The following is a 22,576-nucleotide window of genomic DNA, read 5'->3' as shown; positions in this document are numbered from 1 at the left end:
CCATCACTCCAAAAAATTGATTTTGTCATTTGGGAGTTGTAGTTGCTGGGATTTATAGTTCACCCACAATTAAAGAGCATTCTGAACCCCACTAATGACAGAATTGGGAAAACCCACACAGAACCCGCATGACCAACAGAAAATACTTAAGGCCACCCAGTCCGACTCCCTTCAGCAGGGCAAGGAAACGTAATCAAAGCCCTCCTGACAAAGAGCCATCCAGCCATAGATATAGATAAATATATATGATTCACATGCGCAGAGATATAGTATCATAGATTTGAAAGGGACCCCTACAGAAGGACAATGATATGTTGCCTGTTCCAGAGTGGGCAAATTAGACAATCTCCACATCAGTACTGACAAAGAAACAAGCATAAAGAAATTACATATATTAGAAATCAGCACCATTTCATTACTTTAGTTTCCAGATCACCATACTGGGCCATGGCAATGCATGGCAGGGGACAGCTAGTCTATACAAAAAAAATGTAATGTTCATTTGTGGGATTAACAGAACTCAAAAACTTCTGGACGAATTGTCACCAAATTTGGACACAAGACACTTAACAACCCAATGTATGCCTTCAGTTAAAAAAAAGATTTTGTCATTTGGGAGTTGTAGTTGCTGGAATTTATAGTTCACCTACAATCAAAGAGCATTCTGAACACCACCAACGATGGAATTGAACCAAACTTGGCACACAGTTTTCCCATGACCAATAGAAAATATTGGAAGGGTTTGGTGGACAGTGTCCTTTGGTTTTGGAGTTGTAGTTCACCTACATCCAGAGATCACTTTGGACTCAAAACAATGATGGATCTGGACCAAACTCTACTCAATATGCCCAAATGTGAACACTGGTGGAGTTTGGGGAAAATAGAATCTTGACATTTGGGAGTTGTCATTGCTGGGATTTATAGTTCACCTACAATCACAGAGCATTCTGAACCCCACCAACGATAGAATTGGGCCAAACCTCCCACACAGAACCCACATGTGGGCCACATCAACGCGTGGCAGGGGACGGCTGGTGTTAGATAAGCGAGACTCTACTGTAACATTTTTCTAAAACCATTGAAGACACTTAAATCAAAAGTGTTACTTAGAATCCCAACGTCTTTTATTTGAGAGGTTTTTGTTCCCAGACAGCATATTTTTGTTGAAGTGTCGGCAAGCAGCTGTTTCCAGGGTTATTATCAAAAGGAAAGTGACTAAAAATGAAACAAACACCCAATAGGTTCTTGTGGGTTTTTTCGGGCTATGGAGCCATGTTCTAGAGGCATTTCTCCTGACGTTTCGCCTGCATCTATGGCAAGCATCCTCAGAGGTTGAGAAGGTCTGTTGGAAGTAGGAAGAATGGGTGTATATATCTGTGGAATGGCTGGGGTGGGGCAAGGAGCTCTTCCCTGCTGCAGTTAGGTGTTAATGTTTAGCTGATCACCTTCATTAGCATTTGAAGGCCTGCTTGAGTCTGGGAAAATCACCCAATAGTTAAACACCCAATAGTTAAACTAAAGTTCTACTCTAATGTTTTAGATTGAGTATCTGTGTGCTATGTTCAGAAATATACATTACATGCCAGGTTGCACAGAGACTATCATGGTACGTCTCTTTAAGGTACATAACTCTGTATAAACTCTGTTTTTCCTCCAGCGTATATTTCAGCCCTGAATGGTATACTTTTATTTACTTACTGAGGTGATCCTTTATTGTTCAGGTATGATGGTCTTCCAAAGGTTTTATTTTTCTTGGAAGATGCCTGTGCGTGAGTTTTTTTAATGTGTGGAGGTCAGTGCACAGCTGATCAATACACAGTCTTCACAGAGTGAGGTTCCCAACCAGTGTCATGGTTAACATGAGGATGGTGACTTCTCAAACTGTTACAGCCTTCTTCTGCCTTCAGTGCCATTGCAACATGTGCCATGTTGTCTTCCACCTGATCAGCTGTTGAGGTCTTCAGGTCTTCGGATTGTGCTTGGTCTAGAACATCCCCTGTGGTCCCTCCTGGAAGTATATGATTCTGACAGTTATGCCCGCAGGTTCTTTGGAACACACAAGCCCCCTCATCACAATAAGATGACAATCCATCGAAGGGTTGTTAAAGTTCCAATAGAAGAATGTTGCAATATCATGGAAGGAAAGGGTTCAATGGGAAAGAACACCATCTTCCAGCCATTAGTTCTCCTGGGCTCAATATTTCCCTTTGGTTTGCACATTGGTAGCTGAATTGCCCATCACAGATGACCAAAATGATTCAACATTTCTTTAGTGAAATTATATTTTTCTATCAACTTTAGAACAGTTGAAACGATTCTGTGTAATTTTGCACACAGCCGTTTTCTAGATTTTGGGAGCAGATTGCTTCGATCAGATGAAATCTTGCAATCCTATTGTCAATATATGTGTATATATATACACACAAATGTGTATAAATATATACATTGTACATTGTGTATAATTTATTATAGCCTGCAATATGTTTCTTACTTTTCCAAAACTCAGTTTAAAAAATAAGAATATCTTAAACTAAACAAGGTTTGCTTGTGTCCTGGAACTTAGAGATGTTACACTTCTACATTACATCTCAGCAAATGCTGAGATCTGTACACATGCAAATATAATGTGATGCAGTGAATATTTTTGCAGCCAGCAGGGATTGTGGAAATTAGTTTAAGCTGGGGTGCACAATTGGAAAGACCTGGGTTAAATCCAACCCCTGCAGGATTACCAACCAACTCCAATTTGCCAATTTGGTTTTCTAAGGGGAAAGTATGACTTGGTTGCTGTGAGTTTTCTGGGCAGTATGGCCATGTTCCAGAAGCATTCCCTCCAGACTTCTATGGCAGGCATCTTCAGAGGTTGAGAGGTCTGTTGGAAACTAGGCAAGTGAGGTTTATATATCTGCGGAATGTCCAGATGGGATTATTTTATTTATTTTGTATCAAAAGCATTGCATAAATTAGTGTGAAACTGATAAAAATAGAAGGTGTGCAGGCGGCTAAATATCTTTTGACCAAAAACGGGCCACAGCAACAGAATTGTCTGTAGCCTCCAACATTTCTTAGTTTTTCTCCTTAGTCTGGGAATCTGTGTGCCAAGCATTGATTGTAAAATTTCAAAAGCCAGTTTTCAGCTTTGGGCCCCAAGTGTTTGATTTAATCTATCATTAAGTCATCTAGGCAAGGTGCTTTACCAGTTTTACATTGCTTCAGCTTCTCTGAGTTCTTTCAGGTTCTTGCCAGAACTTGAAACCCACCAGTTGACATCTCCCATAAACCTGAAAGAACTCCTGATGGGAGAAAGAACTCTTGTCTGCTTGAGGCAAGTGTGAATGTTGCAATTGGTCACCTTGATTAGGACCAACTAACACCTCCCAATAAAGGATTCCCCCAGGCAGCAAACAGATAGGCTTTAAATCTGTAAGGCCATTGAATGCTAATCAAGGTGGCCAATTGCAACATTCACACTTGCCTCAAGCAAGAGTTCCAACAGGCAAGAGTTCTTTCTCCCATCGGGACATTCCACAGATACACACACATTTGTCTGTTGGAACTAGGAAAATGGGTTTATATATCTGTGGAATGACCAGGGTGGGACCAAGAACTCTTGTCTGTTGGAGCTAGGTGTGAATGTTTCAACTGACCACCTTTTAATCTGGCTACCAGTATTTTAAAAAACTCTAAAATTACAACAAAAAACAGTAGAGAGGAAACAACCAGGGACATCTAATCTCCTCTCAACAAAAGATTGCCCCAGGCACTAACAAGCCACACCAAACAACTGCCAGGCAATCAAATGCTAATCAAGGTGGTCAGTTGAAACATTCACACCTAGCTCCAACAGACAAGAGTTCTTGGTCCCACCCTGGTCATTCCACAGATATATAAACCCATTTTCCTAGTTCCAACAAACCTCACTACCTCTGAGGATGCTTGCCATAGATGCAGGTGAAACGTCAGGAGAGAATGCCTCTAGAACATGGCCATATAGCCCGGAAAAACCTACAACAACCCAAAGAAATTAAAGCATACATACTCAACATAAATAAAAAAGAACTGGTACAAGATGTTCTATATGTGGTACCTGACACCGGAGAAATTAGCGAGATATAACAAAGGATAATATATGAAGAAATATTGGAAGTGTGGAAAGCAAAATGGTAATTTCATGCATATGTGGTGGAAATGCAAAAAAATAAAATAAAAAGTACTGGCACTAGGTACACAAAAAATGGACATAATAATCCAGCTGAAATTTGTTCAAACCTGAATATTTCCTATTAGGAATCACTGACTTCAAAATGGACAAAAATATGAATAAAATCTTTATTTACCTAATAGCAGCAGCAAGGATAAGCCTGGCCCAGTTATGGAAGTCACAAGAAGTACCCACTATTGAAAAATGGATTTTGAAAACAATGGATATTATTAATCTGGACCTATTAACACAAAAACTCACCCAGAACAGCCTACAATTACAAATAACGGATTGGAGTAAATTTAGAGAGTTTTTTTAAAAAAGGAACATATAGAATTCTATGTAAAAAAATAAATTAAAAGAAACTCAAAGGACCAGATTAACAAGAAACCAGAGCTACTCAGACAAAACTGATTCAAATAAAAGACGAAACCTCAGACAGGAAGGACCTGGAAGTACAGATATATAAACCCATTTTCCTAGTTCCAACAGACCTCACTACCTCTGAGGATGCTTCCCATAGATGCAGGCAAAAAGTCAGGAGAGAATGCCTCTAGAACATGGCCATATAGCCCAAAAAGAACTACAACAACCCAGTGATTCCAGCCATGAAAGCCTTCGACAATACATTGATTATTTCTGCGTTTGATTTATTAAAATATTCTCATCCAAACCCAAGTAACGAAGGTGGGGGCATTACTTTTCATTCAACCCTTGTATCTTCTCTTCCAAGCAACATATCTAAATGTCCTTAAGATGGTTGCTATCAGCAACATTCGTTGACAGCTTTAGTCCACTAATACTTTCACATATAGTGATATCACAACTTGTGCAAGTGTTCTTGTTTATGATGTCATTCTGTGACATCTTCAGTGACCCATGCCAGTTTGTTGTTGCTATGCCTTATCCAAAGCATCTTGTGTGCTCTACGTAAGTCTTAGGCCGGTGCTCTAAATCAGCTTAAATCCAACCCTTCCGTCTTAGCTGCTTTAGGGGTCAGTTTGATTCTCCAGTTAAAGTACATTATCCTCAGTGAGACATCATTACAACTCTTCATCAAATGGACAAAAAGAAAGGCTGACTAAATTTAATATCTATTCAGAGTGAAGGAATAAATTGGTAAAATGACAAAGCTGACTCTTATAAAGGGATTCCTTTCAAGGATTTTAAAATATAGAGTTCTTTTTTAAAAGAGGAAGCTGACGAAGAAAGAACCTTACATGTGTATTATGCTAAAGGCCTGGAAGAGCAAGCACTTGTGAGATCAAACTTGGCAAAATTCAGCCCTATCTTGATGTCATTTTTAAAATATCTCCCCATCCCAATCCCGTAGCTTTCAAGCATTTGCTGACACTAGATTAAATTTCAGGGTAAATTAAAATATTTTTTCGGTTTTTATCTGACAGCCTAGAAATAATATTCTACAGTAACCAACGTACAATTTATTATTGGTGGACAGTAACTGTTTGATGCACACAGAATACATTAATACCATCCTAATGTATTTGGTATAATGTATTTGGTATAATGTATTTGGTATAATGTATTTGCCAAGATTATGGCAACAAGAATGATTGACAACTGGAAAATAGAGGGAGAAACCGTGGAGGCCGTGACAGACTTTGTATTTCTAGGTGCAAAGATTACTGCAGATGCAGACTTTGGCCAGGAAATCAGAAGACGCTTACTTCTTGGGAGGAGAGCAATGTCCAGTCTTGATAAAATAGTAAAGAGTAGAGACATCAGACTGGCAACAAAGATCCGCCTAGTCAAAGCCATGGTATTCCCTGTAGTAACCTACGGATGTGAGAGCTGGACCTTAGGGAAGGCTGAGCGAAGGAAGATCGATGCTTTTGAGCTGTGGTGTTGGAGGAAAGTTCTGAGAGTGCCTTGGACTGCGAGAAGATCCAACCAGTCCATCCTCCAGGAAATAAAGCCTGACTGCTCACTGGAGGGAAAGATACTAGAGACAAAGTTGAAGTACTTTGGCCACATCATGAGGAGACAGGAAAGCCTAGAGAAGACAATTATGCTGGGGAAAGTGGAAGGCAAAAGGAAGAGGGGCCGACCAAGGGCAAGATGGATGGATGGCATCCTTGAAGTGACTGGACTGACCTTGAGGGAGCTGGGGGTGGTAACGGCCGACAGGGAGCTCTGGCGTGGGCTGGTCCATGAGGTCACGAAGAGTCGGAGACGACTGAACGAATGAACAACAACAATGTATTTGGTGTATGAGGCTACTGAAGATTTTAGGTTATTAGAAATGTTGAGTATGATATCTATTAGGCAGAAGAAGTGTTGTAAAAAACCAGATAGATTGGATTCTATGAGAAAGACTATCAGCCTTTTATAGCAAAGGAAAAGGTAAGTGACCTTTACTGTATTTATTTATTTACTATATTTGTGTACTGCCCTTCTCAGGTGACTCAGGATGGTTTGATTTTTTAAAAAAATTCATTTAGGCGATCCCTCGTTGGCTGAGTAGGATAGTCCTCCAGGATCAGTATTCTGGTGGGTCCATAGGTGACTATGGAGCCCTATTCTTGATCTGCATCTTCTCCCACAGTGAGGGAATTGGTTTCCAGGTGGAAGGCGGTCTCGGTCGGGGTTGGCTTGATGTGCTTTCCTCTTGGCACATTTCTCTCTTTCACTCTCAATTCGTGCCGCTTCAAATCCTGCAGCACTGCTGGTCACAGCTGATCTCCAGCTGGAGCGCTCAAGGGCCAGGGCTTCCCAATTCTCAGTGTCTATGCCAGAGTTTTTAAGGTTGGCTTTGAGCCCATCTTTAAATCTCTTTTCCTGTCCACCAACATTTCATTTTCCGTTCTTGAGTTCGAATTAGAGCAACTGCTTTGGGAGACGATGGTCAGGCATCCGGACAATGTGGCCGGTCCAACGGAGTTGATGGCGGAGGACCATCGCTTCAGTGCTGGTGGTCTTTGCTTCTTCCAGCACACTGACATTTGTCCGCTTGTCTTCCCAAGAGATTTGTAGGATTTTCCGGAGGCAACGCTGATGGAATCGTTCCAGGAGTTGCATGTGATGTCTGTAGACTGTCCACGTCTCACAGGCGTATAGCAGGGTTGGGAGGACAATAGCTTTATAAACAAGCACAGATGTCCCGGTCCTCAAACACTCTCTGCTTCATTTGGAAAAATGCTGTACTCGCAGAGCTCAGGCGGTGTTGTATTTTGGTTGATGTTGACTTTGGTGGAGAGGTGGCTACCAAGGTAGCCGAAATGGTCAATATTTTCTAATGTTACACCATTAAGCTGCATCTCTGGCATTGGAAAGGGGTTGGCTGGTGACTGCTGGAACAGCACTTTGGTTTTCTCAATGTTTGATGACAGGCCGAGCTTCTCGTATGCTTCTGCAAAGGTGTTTAGAGTGGCTTGTAGATCTTCTTCTGAATGTGCACAGATGACATTGTCATCAGCATACTGGAGTTCTATAACATATGTTGTTGTAACCTTGGTTTTGGCTTTCAGTCTGCTGAGATTAAACAGCTTGCCATCTGTCCGATAGATGATTTCCACTCCAGTGGGAAGCTTCCCATCAACACAGGGGCGGCTCAACCCATTACGCAAAATAAGCATTTGCAGTATAGTTGATTTTGCCCAGGGGCGCTCTTGAGGTGCTCTTGGGGGAAAATAGACCTTGACATATGCGAGTTGTAGTTACTGGGATGTATAGTTCATCTACAATCAAAGAGCATTTTGAACTCCACCAATGATGAAATTGAACCAAATATGTCACATAGAACTCCCACGACAAACAGAAAAAAATATATCAGTGATTTTTTTTTGGGGGGGGGGGGCAAAATACTGTTTGCTTACCATTGAAAATTACCTAGGGCCGCCTCTGCATCAACAAGATGAAGTATCATAGCAATGAAGATGGAGAATAAAGTTGGGGCAATAACACATCCCTGTTTGACACTTGATTCCACCTTAAATGGGTCACTTTGGGAGCCATTGCTGTCCAAGACTGTTGCCATCATGTCATCATGGAGGAGCCACAGAAGGGCAACGAGGCAACGATTCGATGCCCAAGAGGCAACGATTCAATGCCCAAGAACATCATAAAACATTAAAAACATTAATACAGAGTATAAAACCAAACAAAGTAATAAAAACATAAGCCACTTGCGTCTCCTAATTAAAAACATTATCCGTCTCATCGTCCAGTCGTTCCAAATTCCTATGTCTTTTACATTGCATTTTCAAACACTTACTTGAACAGCCAGGTCTTGACTCTTTTCTGGATTGTTAAGAGGAAAGAGGCCGATCTAATATCCCTAGGAAGGGCGTTCCATAGCTGAGGGGCCACCATTGAGAAGGCCCCGTCTCTCATCCCCATCAAACATATTGGTTTTAAGAACTTCCCTTCATAACTTCTCTATGTTTTACGTCCAAGCGACTTACCATTACTTCTGTCTAGCTCTACAGTTAGTATTCCCTACTGATAAAAAACTGTATTTTTTAAAGCTATCTTGTCCAATTTCTTAATTTTTTTCTCTGGATGGATGAAGTGCTCTTCAAGTCTCGGTTTTCAAGCTTCTTTCACTGCAAATGGAAACACCGGTGTGCTGCTCATTCATGACAAGCCAGGTTTCCCACTACTGTCTTGCAACTCAAAGTTACCTAAATGAGAATCTGAAGCAGTCTCAGTTTCTCTTACTCTTTTCCTGTGTAAATTAAGTCTATTTTTGAGCTTGCTTCTGGCTCAAAGTTAGCCTTAATTTACATGGATAAGTATTAAAACTTAACCAATTCCAGTTTATATCAGGATACCACAAAGGCAATGGAGATAACCCTAACCCTCACAACCTCTGGGGATGCTTGCCATAGATGCAGGTGAAATGTCAGGAGAGATTGCTTCTAGAACATGGCCATATAGCCCAAAAAAACTACAACAACCCGGAGATAAGTTTGTAAGAAACTGGAAGATAATCAGTTTGGGGAAACATATAACATTCATTGTAACATGTTCCCTTTCCATACAGGAAGTTGCAATGAGCAACAGGAACTGAGAAAGGCTCAGAACTGAATATCCTGGATACCACGGAGGTAGCATCCATGTGTAGGAAGAGCTCATAATTTGCATTTAAAAAGGACTATATGAAGTCTGTATGGCAACGTAAGGTGTAACCTCAGCAAACATTTTAAATCTATGCTATTTATGGATGGTTACAAAGGGAGTAAAGAAGTATTGTAGATCCAGTCTGCTTTGTTAAATGTGAAAGAAACATGGTAATTCAAATATGGGAAAGCTTTCCTCTTTATTTTGTCTTTACTGCAATGACATCTGCTGGTAAACTGCAGAAAATACAATGTTTGTCAATTCCTTATGATATTTCAAAATTTATTCTGTGCTACTAATGCAAGTTTTAGAATGCTATGCAACCTCACCCCGGTTTATTTATTGTGACAGAAGCAAATTGATGGTACCGTTGTAATGTATTTAAAAACACAAACAAAGTTAAACTTGGCATTATACTAAATGTGCTTTGACCAGAAGCTGGCCACTTGGAGTGTCTTTGATGTCGCTGTGAGGTCCTCCATTGTGCATGTGGCAGGGCTCAGACTGCATTGTAATAAGTGGTCTGTGGTTTGCTCTCCTCCACACTCACATTTCGTGGACTCCACTTTGTAGCCCCATTACTTAAGGTTGGCTCTGCCATATCATGGTGCCACAGCGCAGCCTGTTCAGTGCCTTCCAGATTGCCCCGTCTTCTGTGTGCCCAGCAAGGAGTTTCTCATCTGGTATCAGCCACTGATTGAGGTTCCAGGTTTTCACCTGCCACTTTTGGACTCTTGCTTGCTGAGGTGTTCCTGCAAGTATCTTTGTATCACCCCACCCCGGTGAAGGCTATGAGTAATTGAGGAGAGGGATGTTAAGATTATTCAAGGTGATACCTGTTCAAATATCTATCTATTGCACTGGAATTTCCTGCTTTTTCAAAATACATATGCATACATTTGTTTTGTTTCTTACAGTAGACACATTTTTTGTCCTTAGACCAAAAAACAAAACAAAACCTAAGAGAAATGTACACATGTGCATGAACTCTAACAAGGTGCCACGCCATATGCCAAAAATGAGGGAGTGCCGTGGAAGTAAAAGTAGCAAATATTTATTTTCTGAACATCTTTTGAACTCCACATAATAGCTTGGATGATAATTGGGTCATGTGTAGAATAGACCTCACTGAAATCAGAAAAAGTGATACAAAAACTAGTCGTGCGAGAATTGTCAGTGTTTTGAGGATATAGACTTTCATGGTGTGTTACATCTAAAAACCTGGTATCATTTTACTATTTTACTTAAATCTTTTAAAAAACTTGGCTTGGGGCTATAAATCTAACTTTTTTTTCTTTTTTTTCTTTCTTCTTTCTCTTTTCTTCTCTTTTTCTCTCTTCTTGGCTGTCCTATCGTATGCACTATTTCTTGTCTGTTTCGGGAGTATATCTCTATACACACATTTCACACGTCTTTGGTAGTCTTTTTTCCCCCCTCTTTTTAATTGTATGTGGAAAATTGAATAAAGATTATATTTCAAAAAAAATAAAAACCTGGTATCAGATGCAGATATCTCCCTTCTTTGAAAGAATAAAGAGTTCATCTTCATTATATAAAATCTTGTTTCAGGAAAAATCATCCCATAAAAACAGAAGACTGCATATTTTTGCCTCTTTTCTAAAAAACTTCATTACGGCAATTTACATATATTAAAAGAATCAAAGAGAGATGCATTTACAAGATTTATTCAATTTTTACATCTGGAGAAACACACTGATTTTCTTTTTACAAACTGGTCTCTTTACACATTCGAGCAGGAATATTATAATGTCTGTCATCTTCAGTTATAAGAGTTACTATTGGCCAACCTTCTTCTGGCTCATTGGGGTAAAAGGTGATGAATTCATCTGTACTGTATTTATACAGACGATACACCTGGATGGTATGCTGCAAAGCGTAGGCCAGGAGAAACATCTCCACCTAGAAGGAAAAAAAACCCGACAATTTGTAATGCATTATTTAAAATAAACAAAAACCTGGATACAATTAGATATTGTGTGCTTGGAAACAGAATGCACATGCACACATACACATACATTCTGATTTAGGCTGGATATCCCAGGATCTGATTCCAGATTATCTTCTTATCTTACATTATCTGGTAGTGTGGACTCATATAATCCAGGCTGTTTTTGTCGTGTCGGGTGTGACTTGAGAAACTGCATGTCGGTCCTGGTGTGAGAGAATTGGCCGTCTGCAAGGATGTTGCCCAGGGAACGCCAGGATGTTTTGATGTTTTTACAATCCTTTTTGGAGGCTTCTCTCATGTCTCCGCATGAGGAGCTGGAGCTGATAGAGGGAACTCATCCATGCTCTCTCCGGATTCGAACCTGCGACCTGTCGGTCTTCAGTACTGCTGGCACAGAGGTTTAACCCACTGCACCACTGGGGGCTCCATTATATAATCCAGGTCAAAGCAAGTAACCTGGGATCAGATCCTGGGATATAGGCCAGTGTAGATCACAAATGAAAATAGGTGATAAGCTACAGAACTATTTTTTGGGGTAATTTAAAAGCTGAGATTCCTAGGGGTGGTAGGAGTTAGGGATTCCTGTGTGTGCTTTGACTGAATTCCCCTTTTTGATCTATGTGAATTCCTCTTCCAGATGATCGTACAAAAGACAATTTGATACTGCATGATGAATGTATCTGCTCTCTCTAATTCCCCTTGCTTTCCTCTCACCCGTCACCCGATGCCCCACATCGCCCGGCTTACGTGATTCCGGGGGGGGGGGGGACGACACACAACCATCCAGCTCCCCCCCCCCCATCGACCTTCCGTGTTGTTGCCAAGCCAGCATGCTCCACTTCATCGTGCCTTTAAGCACAGAGCCCCACCAGAAGTAGTAGTACATTGTATAATGCAGTGGTTCTCAACCTGTGGGTCCCCAGATGTTTTGGCCTTCAACTCCCAGAAATCCTAACAGCTGGTAAACTGGCTGGGATTCCTGGGAGTTGTAGGCCAAAACAACTGGCGACCCACAGGTTGAGAACCACTGGTGTAATGGGAGCCAGCAGACTCCGTGCTTAAAGGGGCAATGAAGTGGAGCATGCCACCGATTCTTTCCCCCATCTGATGAGGTGATTTCATCATGACGACCACATACCAGCTGAACATTTTCCCTTCTTCACCCTAACACTCCACATTACCAAAAAAAAAAAAATGCTTGGAAATGTATCCCAGTCCTCCAAGACAAATCTTGGTTGTGCACATGGGTCATCCGTGACGAGCAATTCAATTTCAAAGTTCTGCTGATGGGCTTTCCCCATCAGCATAAAGACTAAATTGAATTATCCTGTCTACAATGACCTGGATGTATTGTTGAAGGCTTTCATGGCTGGAATCACTGGGTTGTTGTAGGTTTTTTCGGGCTATATGGCCATGTTCTAGAGGCATTCTCTCCTGACATTTTGCCTGCATCTATGGCAAGCATCCTCACTACCTCTGACGATGCTTGCCATAGATGCAGGCGAAACATCAGGAGAGAATGCCTCTAGAACATGGCCATATAGCCTGAAAAAACCTACAACAATCCTACTGAAAGTCCCAACTAGAGTAAACCTCACTGAATCCATTTTCAAATGGTGGATCAACATTCATGTAGATCCCATTGATTCAATGAGTTTAGTCTAATTAGAGACAACAACAGAATTCAAGACTGTATTTCATTATGGGCCTATCACAATCCAATTGTCCAGTAATATTAAATCTCCTAAGACACATAAATATAATAGGAACAGGTCTTTTTCCTGCTTCGCTACCAGTTGTAGGCCACACGTGCAACTTATATTTTAGATAAATGGCTAACCTTTGCACGTATAGACTTAGATATTCAAAGCATGAAATTTATAATATATCCATCATTATTATTTAATTAATGCAACCTTTAGATAACCTTTTGACACAACCTGAGAAAATAATATTAATTATAACTCCAACTAGTCTTATTCATAGTTATCAGTACAGTTATTAGCAAGCACATCATCTAAAGAGCTAGCTCAAATTTACACTTTCCTCACACACAAATACTCTGGAGAACCAAAGCTACCCTTCATGTGATCACAAAACTGTTTAGTGTCTTAATTGCTGGCTTCAGACCATCATTCCGTCAAAACTTCCTTCCGGAACAACTAACCTTTTCAAACTAGTAATGTAAAGACCATTTCATGCTTAGTCATTCTTTGCCTCTTTAAAGAATTTCCATTTAGTTTTGATACGTTCATTTGCTAATTTATCTAAGGTTGAATGCAGCAATTATTGTAATAGTAATTACTATTCCACCTTCCACCCACACGCATTCGGTTGCACACAAGACCTGTGCCACCAGAAAGATCTACCCTATAATTAAAAGATAATTAATTATTTACCAAATTCTATCTTGGGAAAGGCATCAAAGTTACATTCAAGCAAAAGGGAGAGGTAAGGACACAGGGAGAGGTCAAAACAACATGGGCAACGTCAAGCATAATTCTTAACAAGTTTGGCATTTTCCTACTAGAAACATGACGCACAGCAGGTATTCCAAAGGTATTTTAGTTTCTAACACTCCTAAATCATTTTTTTCTTGCTATCTTGGTTTTTAGGCCTGTTCCTTGGTTTATTTGGGGCACTGATTCTGAAAATTACATTGGATAAACAACATCAGCTCTGGTTTCCTAGTTTTTTTAATTGTGTTAGAAGTGACTTGAGAAACTGCAAGTCACTTCTGGTGTGAGAAAACTGACCATCTACAGAGACATTGCCCAGGGGTTGCCTGGATGTGTTACCATCCTGTGGGAGGCTTCTCTCATGTCCCTGCAAGGGAAGCTGGAGCTGACAGATGGGAGCTCACCCAGTCTTGTGGATTTGAACTGCCAACCTTCAGGTTAGCAGTCCATCCAGTACAAGAGAAAAACCAAGTGTTTCTCAACCTTCCTAATGCTACGACCACTTAATACAGTTCCTCATGTTGTGGTGACCCCCAGCCATAAAATTATTTTGTTGCTACTTCATAACTCTAATTTTGCTACTGTTATGAATCGTAATGTAGATATCTGATATGCAGGATGTAGTTTCATTCACTGGACCAAATTTGACACAAATACCAGATACGCCCAAATTTGAATACTGGTGGGGTTGGGGAAGGATTGTTTTTGTCATTTGAGAGTTGCAGTTGTTGTGATTTATAATTAACCAACACTCAAAGAGCATTCTGAATTCCACCAATGATGGGATTGAACCAATCTTGGCACACAGAACTCCCATGGCCAACAGAAAAGACTGGGTTTGGTGGGCACTGACTTTGAGTTTTGGTGTTGTAGTTCACCTACATCCAGAGAGCACTGTGGATTCAAACAATGATGGATCTGGACCAAACTTGGCACAAATACCCAATCTGCCCCAATGCCAACATTGGTGGAGTTTGGGGAAACTAGACCTTGACATTTGGGAGTGGTAATTGCTAGGATTTATAGTTCACTTACAATCAAAGAGCCCCTTGAACACCACCAACAATAGAATTGGGCCAAACTTCACACACAGAACCCCCATATCTTGAAGGGACTCCCTCCACCCTTGCATGCTTTTCCTCACCCGCAAATATGCACAACACTGCCACGCGCCAAGCACACTTGCTCTCCCCTCCTCGCTTTGAGTCTCAGAAATAGCCCTCCCCTTGGCTGAGAGGGCAGCTGAGAGGCCAGCCAATCACAGCAGGAGGAGGGCTTTTGGTGGGACAATTCACTGACTGTTTCCAAAAAGGAAGAGAAGGAGAGATGGGGAGATCTTCAGCCTTTGCTGCCAAAGGGGTTCCTAAGACCATCAGAAATATATGTTTTCTGATAATTTTTGGCAACCCCTCTAAACCCCCCTCATGACCCCACCAGGGGTCCCGACCCCCAATATTAGAAATGCTGGTGGTAGGTCATTGCACCACAATGGCTCCACCATTTCCTAGATATGGTTATGATTATTTTTGATGGGCGAGCAGATGGTGACTGGTATATGGCAGATATTCAATATATTGAAAACTAGAGCTAGTAGTTTTAGACATTTACATGAATCTGTTGTGCAGTATTTACATTAGACTCCGCAGAGTATGCTTTAGCTGTATTTCATATATAAGAATAAATAAGCCTGTTTAGCATACCTTGCAAATGCTGATTTATTATCAGCCAATATTTATACCTATTTTATCTATCTATATAGCCAGCGCGGGGAAAGTTTTAAAATCTCTGCACTAGACAATATTATTGTATCTTACCAAAGCAGGACTGACTTGGAATCATAGAATAATAAGAGTTGGAAGGGACCACAAGGGCCATCTAGTCCTACCCTGCCATGCCGGAAAAGCATAATCAGAGGACCTCTGATGGATTCTCATCCAGCCTCTGCTTAAAACCCTCCAAGGAACGAGCTTCCGCCACAATAAATCAGCATTTTAAAAAATCTATGCAAGTCAAATTACACTATGTAACACAATTTTTGTCCCTGGGTTATAAATGTCATTTCCTAATTGTTTCTATTATTAAAACATGGAAAATGTTTATTAAACTGCAAAAAATTTTGTTGCAATCTGCAGACTGAAAGGTTAAAAATGGCATATTTTCATTAAGGAAAACTACAAACTAAGTGCTGAGACTGAAGGAAATAATAGCACTGCGGCGCAGCTAGCTGGGAGTCAGCTGCATTAAGATCACTACTGACCGAAAGGTCATGAGTTCGAAGCCAGCCCAGGTCAGCGTGAGTGTCCGACCAATTTGTGTAGATTGCTGTCGACCTTTGCAACCCGAAAGACAGTTGCATCTGTCAAGTAGGAAATTTAGGTACTGCCTACACGGGGAGGCTAATTTAACTAATTTATGATGCCATAAAAATCTCCAGCAAGCCTGCAAAGAATGAGGAAGTACTTCATTAATGTCACCAATGGACGGTGAAGCAACAGCTCCCCTGGTGGCCAGAATACCCTCATGAAAAGTTGGAATGTTAAATTGCCTCTGTGTCTGTCTATATATGTTGTGTGTCTATGGCATTGAATGTTTGCCATGTATATGTACATTGTAATCTGCCCTGAGTCCCTTGCGGGATGAGAAGGATGGAATATAAATACTGTAAATGTGCATATACAGCTGTACCAGGAGCTCCAATTTTGTTTGCTTTGCATTGAATGTTTGTTGTAGTCCTAAGTTTCAGGGACTCTGCAGATAGGTGGCTCCTTTTGGCTGCAATCATGGGGCAGGCCACCTGCCAATTATAGTTAGATCCCATGGCCCCGCCCCCTTTTTGGGTTTTTTGAGGGAATAGGAGCCTTTTTGAGTCAGTCCACACAGAGAAGTTTTTCATGCAGGACATAATACCAAGAGCTCATGTAGAAAGCTTCGTCTTCTATGGCTTGGCCGGGGAGATACAGCCCCACAGCTTGGCCGGAAGATATACAGCCTTACAGCTCCTTCGCTGAGGGACTTCAGTCAGCCATCACTGAAACCTGAACTCCTTTTTCCCTGGAAGTCTACAAAGCTCTGCTTGGTAAGGGTCACTCGCGGAAGGCAGAAGCAGTTGTTACCGGGTGCAGGGGCTCCACGCCATCAGAGGCAAAGACAGACTGCCCAGATTAGAAGTTAAGGATTTCCCTATTAGCTAAAATACAGTTTATGAAGATAGTGCCTGTTCCCTGTGGACAAGACTGAGAGAGAGCCAATAGACTGTTAAGAAAGCTTTAAAGTACCTGTTTGTTTTCATCAATAAAGAACTTTGAACCTTTAAGCAATCTAAAGGCTCTGTTTTAAGGAAATCCAAAGACCTTTAATCTGAGGCAGCCCCGGCGTCCCCGTTGGGCACACAGAATTTATGTCCTGTCTACAGTCTTATGCACAGGCCCAGCGTGCGACAGCACAGTAAATAAATAAATAAATACTACCCTCAACCACAAAAACAAAGTTTCTGGAGTACAAGAATTACTTTGAAAGTAATTCTTGTACTCCAGAAACTTTGTTTTTGTGGTTGAGGGTAGTATTTATTTATTTATTTACAGTATTTACAGTAGTGCAAAATTAAACAGGAAATAACATTTTTAAATCAGGAACAGAATGTTTTTCAAATGGTGTTATGTTGTGTTACTAGCACTGCCATATTCTGTGTTGTGATCTTTCAGACTCTGATGTTGTGATTTTTTCAAATGTTAACCCTAAGCCAGGAAATTCAGATCCCAAATTTACCAAACCAAAAGTCAAATTCCCTATCCTCTCTAAAGCACCATCAAAGAACGTTTATTTTCAGACACACCGTTGAACGGATAAAGGTACATGTGATGTTTAACATTTCTTTAAACTCCCTGCACCTCATTGTGACAGGTGGACTTCTGGAAATCATCAAACCCTGCCTTGGGGTATAAAGCTCAGCTACGTTTTGGATTGCAGTGCACCAACATCTGCTTTCCTTGTTCCTAGCGTACAAGAGAGAATTACTCTTAAGTTCTACAGATGCAAAGAAAAAATGAGCTTACTTGTTCAAGGCCCCCAGTGTGACCCAGCTGATTCAAGTGGTTTTCCATTAACTGGGAAGGATTGCTGGATGTATCCCGAGCAAACAGCAGCCAAGCGAACACAGGAACCTCCTTTCCTTTCTCATTATCGTCATACAACCTGATAGCTGTATTCAGCATAAGAAATTTCACAGCTTCGTAGAGTTTGTACTCATCATCTTCGCTTCGAAAAAGCTCATCACAAGCAGCTTGCCTCTCTGCGAGGGTTTTCATTTCAGTCATATTTTTCCACTGTAGAGGCAAACATTCAAAGATTAGGCAAATGGGGTGTCAAACAGCCCAGAACCCATTCGGATACATGTCTCTATAACAGCAACAACATTTCATTATGATCCAAAGACCCAAATGGAATGCAAATACAATATATGTGTTGACTGCAGATCTCATGACCCCACGCCACCCTTTCATTTCTTCATTGCTCATGGGAATGCATGAATTATTTATGCCAAATTTGTGTGTTTAAAACTGCCAGTCCTTCTCCAATTTCTGGTAGCTGTTTCTTAAATATTTAGAGATTATAGTGAACTAATAGGACAGCCAGCAAACAACGAATATACCGTATATTCCGGCATATAAGACGACTGGGCGTATAAGACGACCCCCAACTTTTCCAGTTAAAATATAGAGTTAAGATGACTCCCATGCATAAGACTACACCTGCATATAAGACGACCCCTGACTTTTGAGAAGATTTTCTTGGGTTAAAAAGTAGTCTTATACGCCAGAATTTACTGTATATAAAAAACATGAATTTATCAAACCTTTCTTTTTAGGAGCATTAAGCATTCTTCTAGTTCAACCACCAAGTTTTCGACATTATTGATCCCTTTTTGTCTGAGTTGCCACTGTCCAATCCAGTCGTATTTTATGATCAGCTTCTGTGGTAGCTAAAGTTTTAAAGAAATAAAAAAGTTAATATTTGCAACGAACTCTAGATGCTTTAACCGATTCAAGGTATTTGATGCTTGTTTTCTTCAGCTGTGCAATAGTATTGGATCTTTAGAACCGGAATGGAGGAATTTCATGTCTTGATGATGCTTTGGCTTACTATTTCTCACATGGTCAAGAGATTGTGGTAACTATATATCTAAGCATCTGAAACTCCAAAGGATTTTTGTTTTTGTCTTAGAGCAGGGGTCCCCAAACTACGGCCCGCGGGCCACTTCCAGCCCGCCAAGGGCACTTATCCGGCCCGTGGAGGAGGAGCGCCCCCCAACACACAGTGCCCCTCCCTTGGTTGGCTCACGCTATCCGTCAGGCCCGATGGGCAGCGTGAGCCAGCCAAGGGCAGCTGCTCCGAGTGGCCTACTCGTGCGTAAAGCACCCCGCGAGGTGCTTTACACACGAGTAGGCTGGACGGGGCTGCTCCTCCCTTGGCAGGCTCACGCTGCTCATTGGGCCCGATGGGCAGCGTGAGCCAGCCAAGGGAGGCTGCCCTGGCGCTCCATGCAGTCATGCCGGCCACATGACCTTGGAGGTGTCTACGGACAACACCGGCTCTTTAACTTAGAAATGCAGATGAGCACCATGTAAAGATCCCTTACCTTTCCAGCCTGGATGGCAGGGCCTAGGAACAGCAGGCCAGTTAGTTTCAGCTTTAGTAGGCCTGGCAGAGGGCAGCAGTAGCCATTTTAGTTCAGGGAAAACACCATTTTAGAGAAGGGGAGTGTCCTAGGCCTGAGTTAGCATTAGAACAGCCAGGATTGGTTCAGAAAGGGGGCGGAGTTTAGCAAGGTTTGGAGGGAAAGAAAGAGGGCTTTTTGAGTCAGTCTGTTGTTGTTAGAGATTAGAGTAGGAAGGTAGTTTAGGAGTTCGTGTTTAAGATTAGTTAAGAGAAGGCAGTTTACCTTAGGTTTGCCAGCAAAAGAAACTGTAGCAAACTGGGACAGCTATCAGGGAAAGATAGCTGGTTTGTAGTTAGCTAGGCCACAGTTCAGGGTAGCTAGGCTACAGTTGTATCTTGACAGAGATTCAGTTCATGTCAAGTGTGCTTGGTTTTAAAGAGAAGAAAATCTCTGTTTTTTGTAACAAAGAAAGAGCCATTTACATGTAACCATTACGCTTTAAAGACAAGAACTAACATTTCTCTGTAACAGCAAGATTCTCAACAGCACTTACTTTCTCTTATATGTTATCAATAAACTTTCCTTGATATTTTAAAACTTAAGAAGCCTGAGTCCAGTGTGCCTTTGTGGCTATAGTCCCTTTTTCAGTCAACCTCAACTAGTTTTCCTTTAAAGAAACAAATAATAAAATACAGTGATTGGTGGTCTCAAAAGCCTTTTTAATATTTGAACAGCCAGGGTGTTCCTGTACCTTTTCAGTGTTGGTGGCAGCGGACGTTAACTAGAGAGGCATCCCCTCATCACATTTATATTGGTGCCAGTGAATTCTTTATATTGCTGTGACAGTTGGTGGGATCTGTTTGCCCCCCTGTCAAGATATATTAGTGGTGACATATACGAGCCTTTATACACCACACCCCAGAGTCAGACACGACTGGACTTCATGTCAGAGGAAAACCTTTAACTAAGAAAATTGTGGAAGATCCAGGGTGGGAGAAAGAACTCTTGTCTGTTGGAGGTAGGTATGAATGTTTCAATTGGCCACCTTGATTACCATTTCACAGCCTGAATCTTTTCAGGGAGAATCCTTTGTTGAGAGGTGATTAGCTGGCCCTGATTGTTTCTTGTCTGGAGTTCCCCTATGTTTGAGCATTGTTCTTTATTTACAGTTATAATTTTAGAGTTTTTTTTAAATACTGGTAGCCAGATTTTGTTCAGACTAGAAATAGGAAGATTTCCCATTCTCTGCTCCTGGAATTACTGCCTAAAGGGGGCTAGAAAGAACCCCCTCTAAGGGCCCTTCCACGCAGCAAAATAAGATATGTGCAATGTGCATAGGAATTTTTTTATTGATTTTTTTTAAAGAACTATAGTCCGGCCCTCCAATGGTCTGAGGGACAGTGAACTGGCCCCCGGTTTAAAAAGTTTGAGGACCCCTGTCTTAGAGCATTGCTCAAGATGACATGAAACCTACACCGCATATCCTTAAAAACCGCACAGTGAGGGACAGAATTTCACCCAGGTATTTTTGCCTTTTTTCCATAAGAGATTGGGTTGTGAATTGTGTTGGATGGCTTCAAGTCATTTCCAACTACAGGAAGTCCCCAAGTTACGAACAATATAGGTTTGGTAGATTTGTTCTTAAGTTGAATTTGTATGTAAGTTAGAACAGACACATTTTTATGCGTAACTAGCCAAATATATGAAAGGTAAAGATTTACCCTTGACATTAAGTCTAATTGTGTCCTTTTCTAGGGGGTGGTGCTCATCTCCATTTTTAAGCCAAAAAGCTGGCATTGTCCATAGACACCTCCTAGGTCATGTGGATGGCATGACTGCTATGGAGTGCCATTATCTTCCTGCCGGGCGGTACCTATTTATCTACTCATATTTGCAAGTTTTTGAATTGCTAAGGTTGGCAGAAGCTGGAGCTAACAGTGGGAGCTCACCCCGGCCCCAGATTCGAATTGCTGACTTTCTGGCCAGCAAGTTCAGCAGCTTAGTGCTAGCTTGCTAACTTGCTAGCTTTGGATAGTATAGGGTTCCTATACTATCCAGCCTCTGTTTAAAAACTTCCAAAGAAGGAGCCTCCACCACGCTCCGGGGCAGAGAGTTCCACTGCTGAACGACTCTCACAGTCAGGGCTTGTAGCAATTGTCTATTAACAGGACACGGCCTCTTTATGCCCAGTGGGACGCCCAGGGTGCCTCGGCTGAGAGGCCCTATGGATTTCCCTATACAAATACAAAGAAAACATGCTTCCCAGAGGCTTAAAAACTTACTTTCTAGAATATAACCACTTGAATCCTCAATCTATATAGCCTTTGGCCAATCTAACCAACCCTGTGATACAAACATAAGCAAATGAATCAGTATTAATCTTCCTCCTGCAGTGTTAACTGACATCAAGCTGACTTTGACATATGGCAGCCCTATAGTGTAGTGTTCCTTTTGCTGTCTGTGTCCCTATTCAGACAGCACTTTCTGTCCCTGTGATAACTGGATTTTGAAAAAAAAATGGCTTGTGGCAACAAGGACTGGCAATAACGCTTCAGTGGAGACATCTTTTCCCCATGATGACTCTTTCAGGAGTGAATTCCTGTTGTCCCACCCCCATTCTTAATGATGAGTCATTTATAAATCTGATGTTTACAACTCAGGACCGCTTGTAATGGCAACCCTAAGGCAACCATATCATAAGGTTTGCTTGGACAATTTGGATGCTTTTGCCTTCCACTGAGACTGAGAGAGTATAGCTTATTTAAGCAGGTTTCCATGCTTGAGTAAGGATTTGAATCCCGGCCTCCAAAGTTATACTACAAGACTCAAAGCACAGACAAATACCTTCTTAATCAAAGTCACAATCACTTTGCTTTGACAAGAGATACACTGGGATTGTGAGGCTTACCACCATGGTCTCTTCTCTCTGGAGCCAGTCTGGAAGCTGAGTGGCTTGGCTAAGTGCTTGAAACAACGTCGCTCTGACAGCACAATAGTTGTCCCCTCGTACTCTTCTTATTGAAATAAATCTCTGTGAAACAGCTTCATAGCCCTGTATCAAGAGCAGAAATTGTAATTAAATGCACAATAGACCACAAGTCAACAAAACAATTGCTGGACAGTAAATAGATCCATGCCATTCCCACTGATCCCAATAATGTACTGTTGTTGTGTCTAGCATTTGGATATAGGCCAATACAGTACAATCT

The 22,576-nt window shown here is 41.4% G+C and overlaps 1 protein-coding gene across 1 annotated transcript in view; it reads right to left on the bottom strand.

The window, feature by feature from the left end:
• Nucleotides 1-10,952: 10,952 nt before the first annotated feature.
• OTULIN (OTU deubiquitinase with linear linkage specificity) overlaps nt 10,953-22,576 on the bottom strand; it is a 30,167-nt gene continuing 18,543 nt past the window's right edge. Inside the window, exons 6-9 of the mRNA XM_060774669.2 lie at nt 22,276-22,419; nt 18,564-18,689; nt 17,764-18,033; nt 10,953-11,203 (exon numbers count right to left, since the gene is read on the bottom strand). Of these exons, the coding sequence (XP_060630652.2) occupies nt 11,009-11,203; nt 17,764-18,033; nt 18,564-18,689; nt 22,276-22,419 (735 nt within the window). The 3' untranslated portion in view covers nt 10,953-11,008. The remainder of the gene's footprint in view (nt 11,204-17,763; nt 18,034-18,563; nt 18,690-22,275; nt 22,420-22,576) is intronic.

Source organism: Anolis sagrei, chromosome 4, assembly GCF_037176765.1.
Source record: "Anolis sagrei isolate rAnoSag1 chromosome 4, rAnoSag1.mat, whole genome shotgun sequence".
Classification (NCBI taxonomy): Eukaryota; Metazoa; Chordata; class Lepidosauria; order Squamata; family Dactyloidae; genus Anolis; species Anolis sagrei.
The sequence above is the reverse complement of the archived record's forward strand: the minus strand, read 5'-3'. Positions and strand labels throughout refer to the sequence as shown.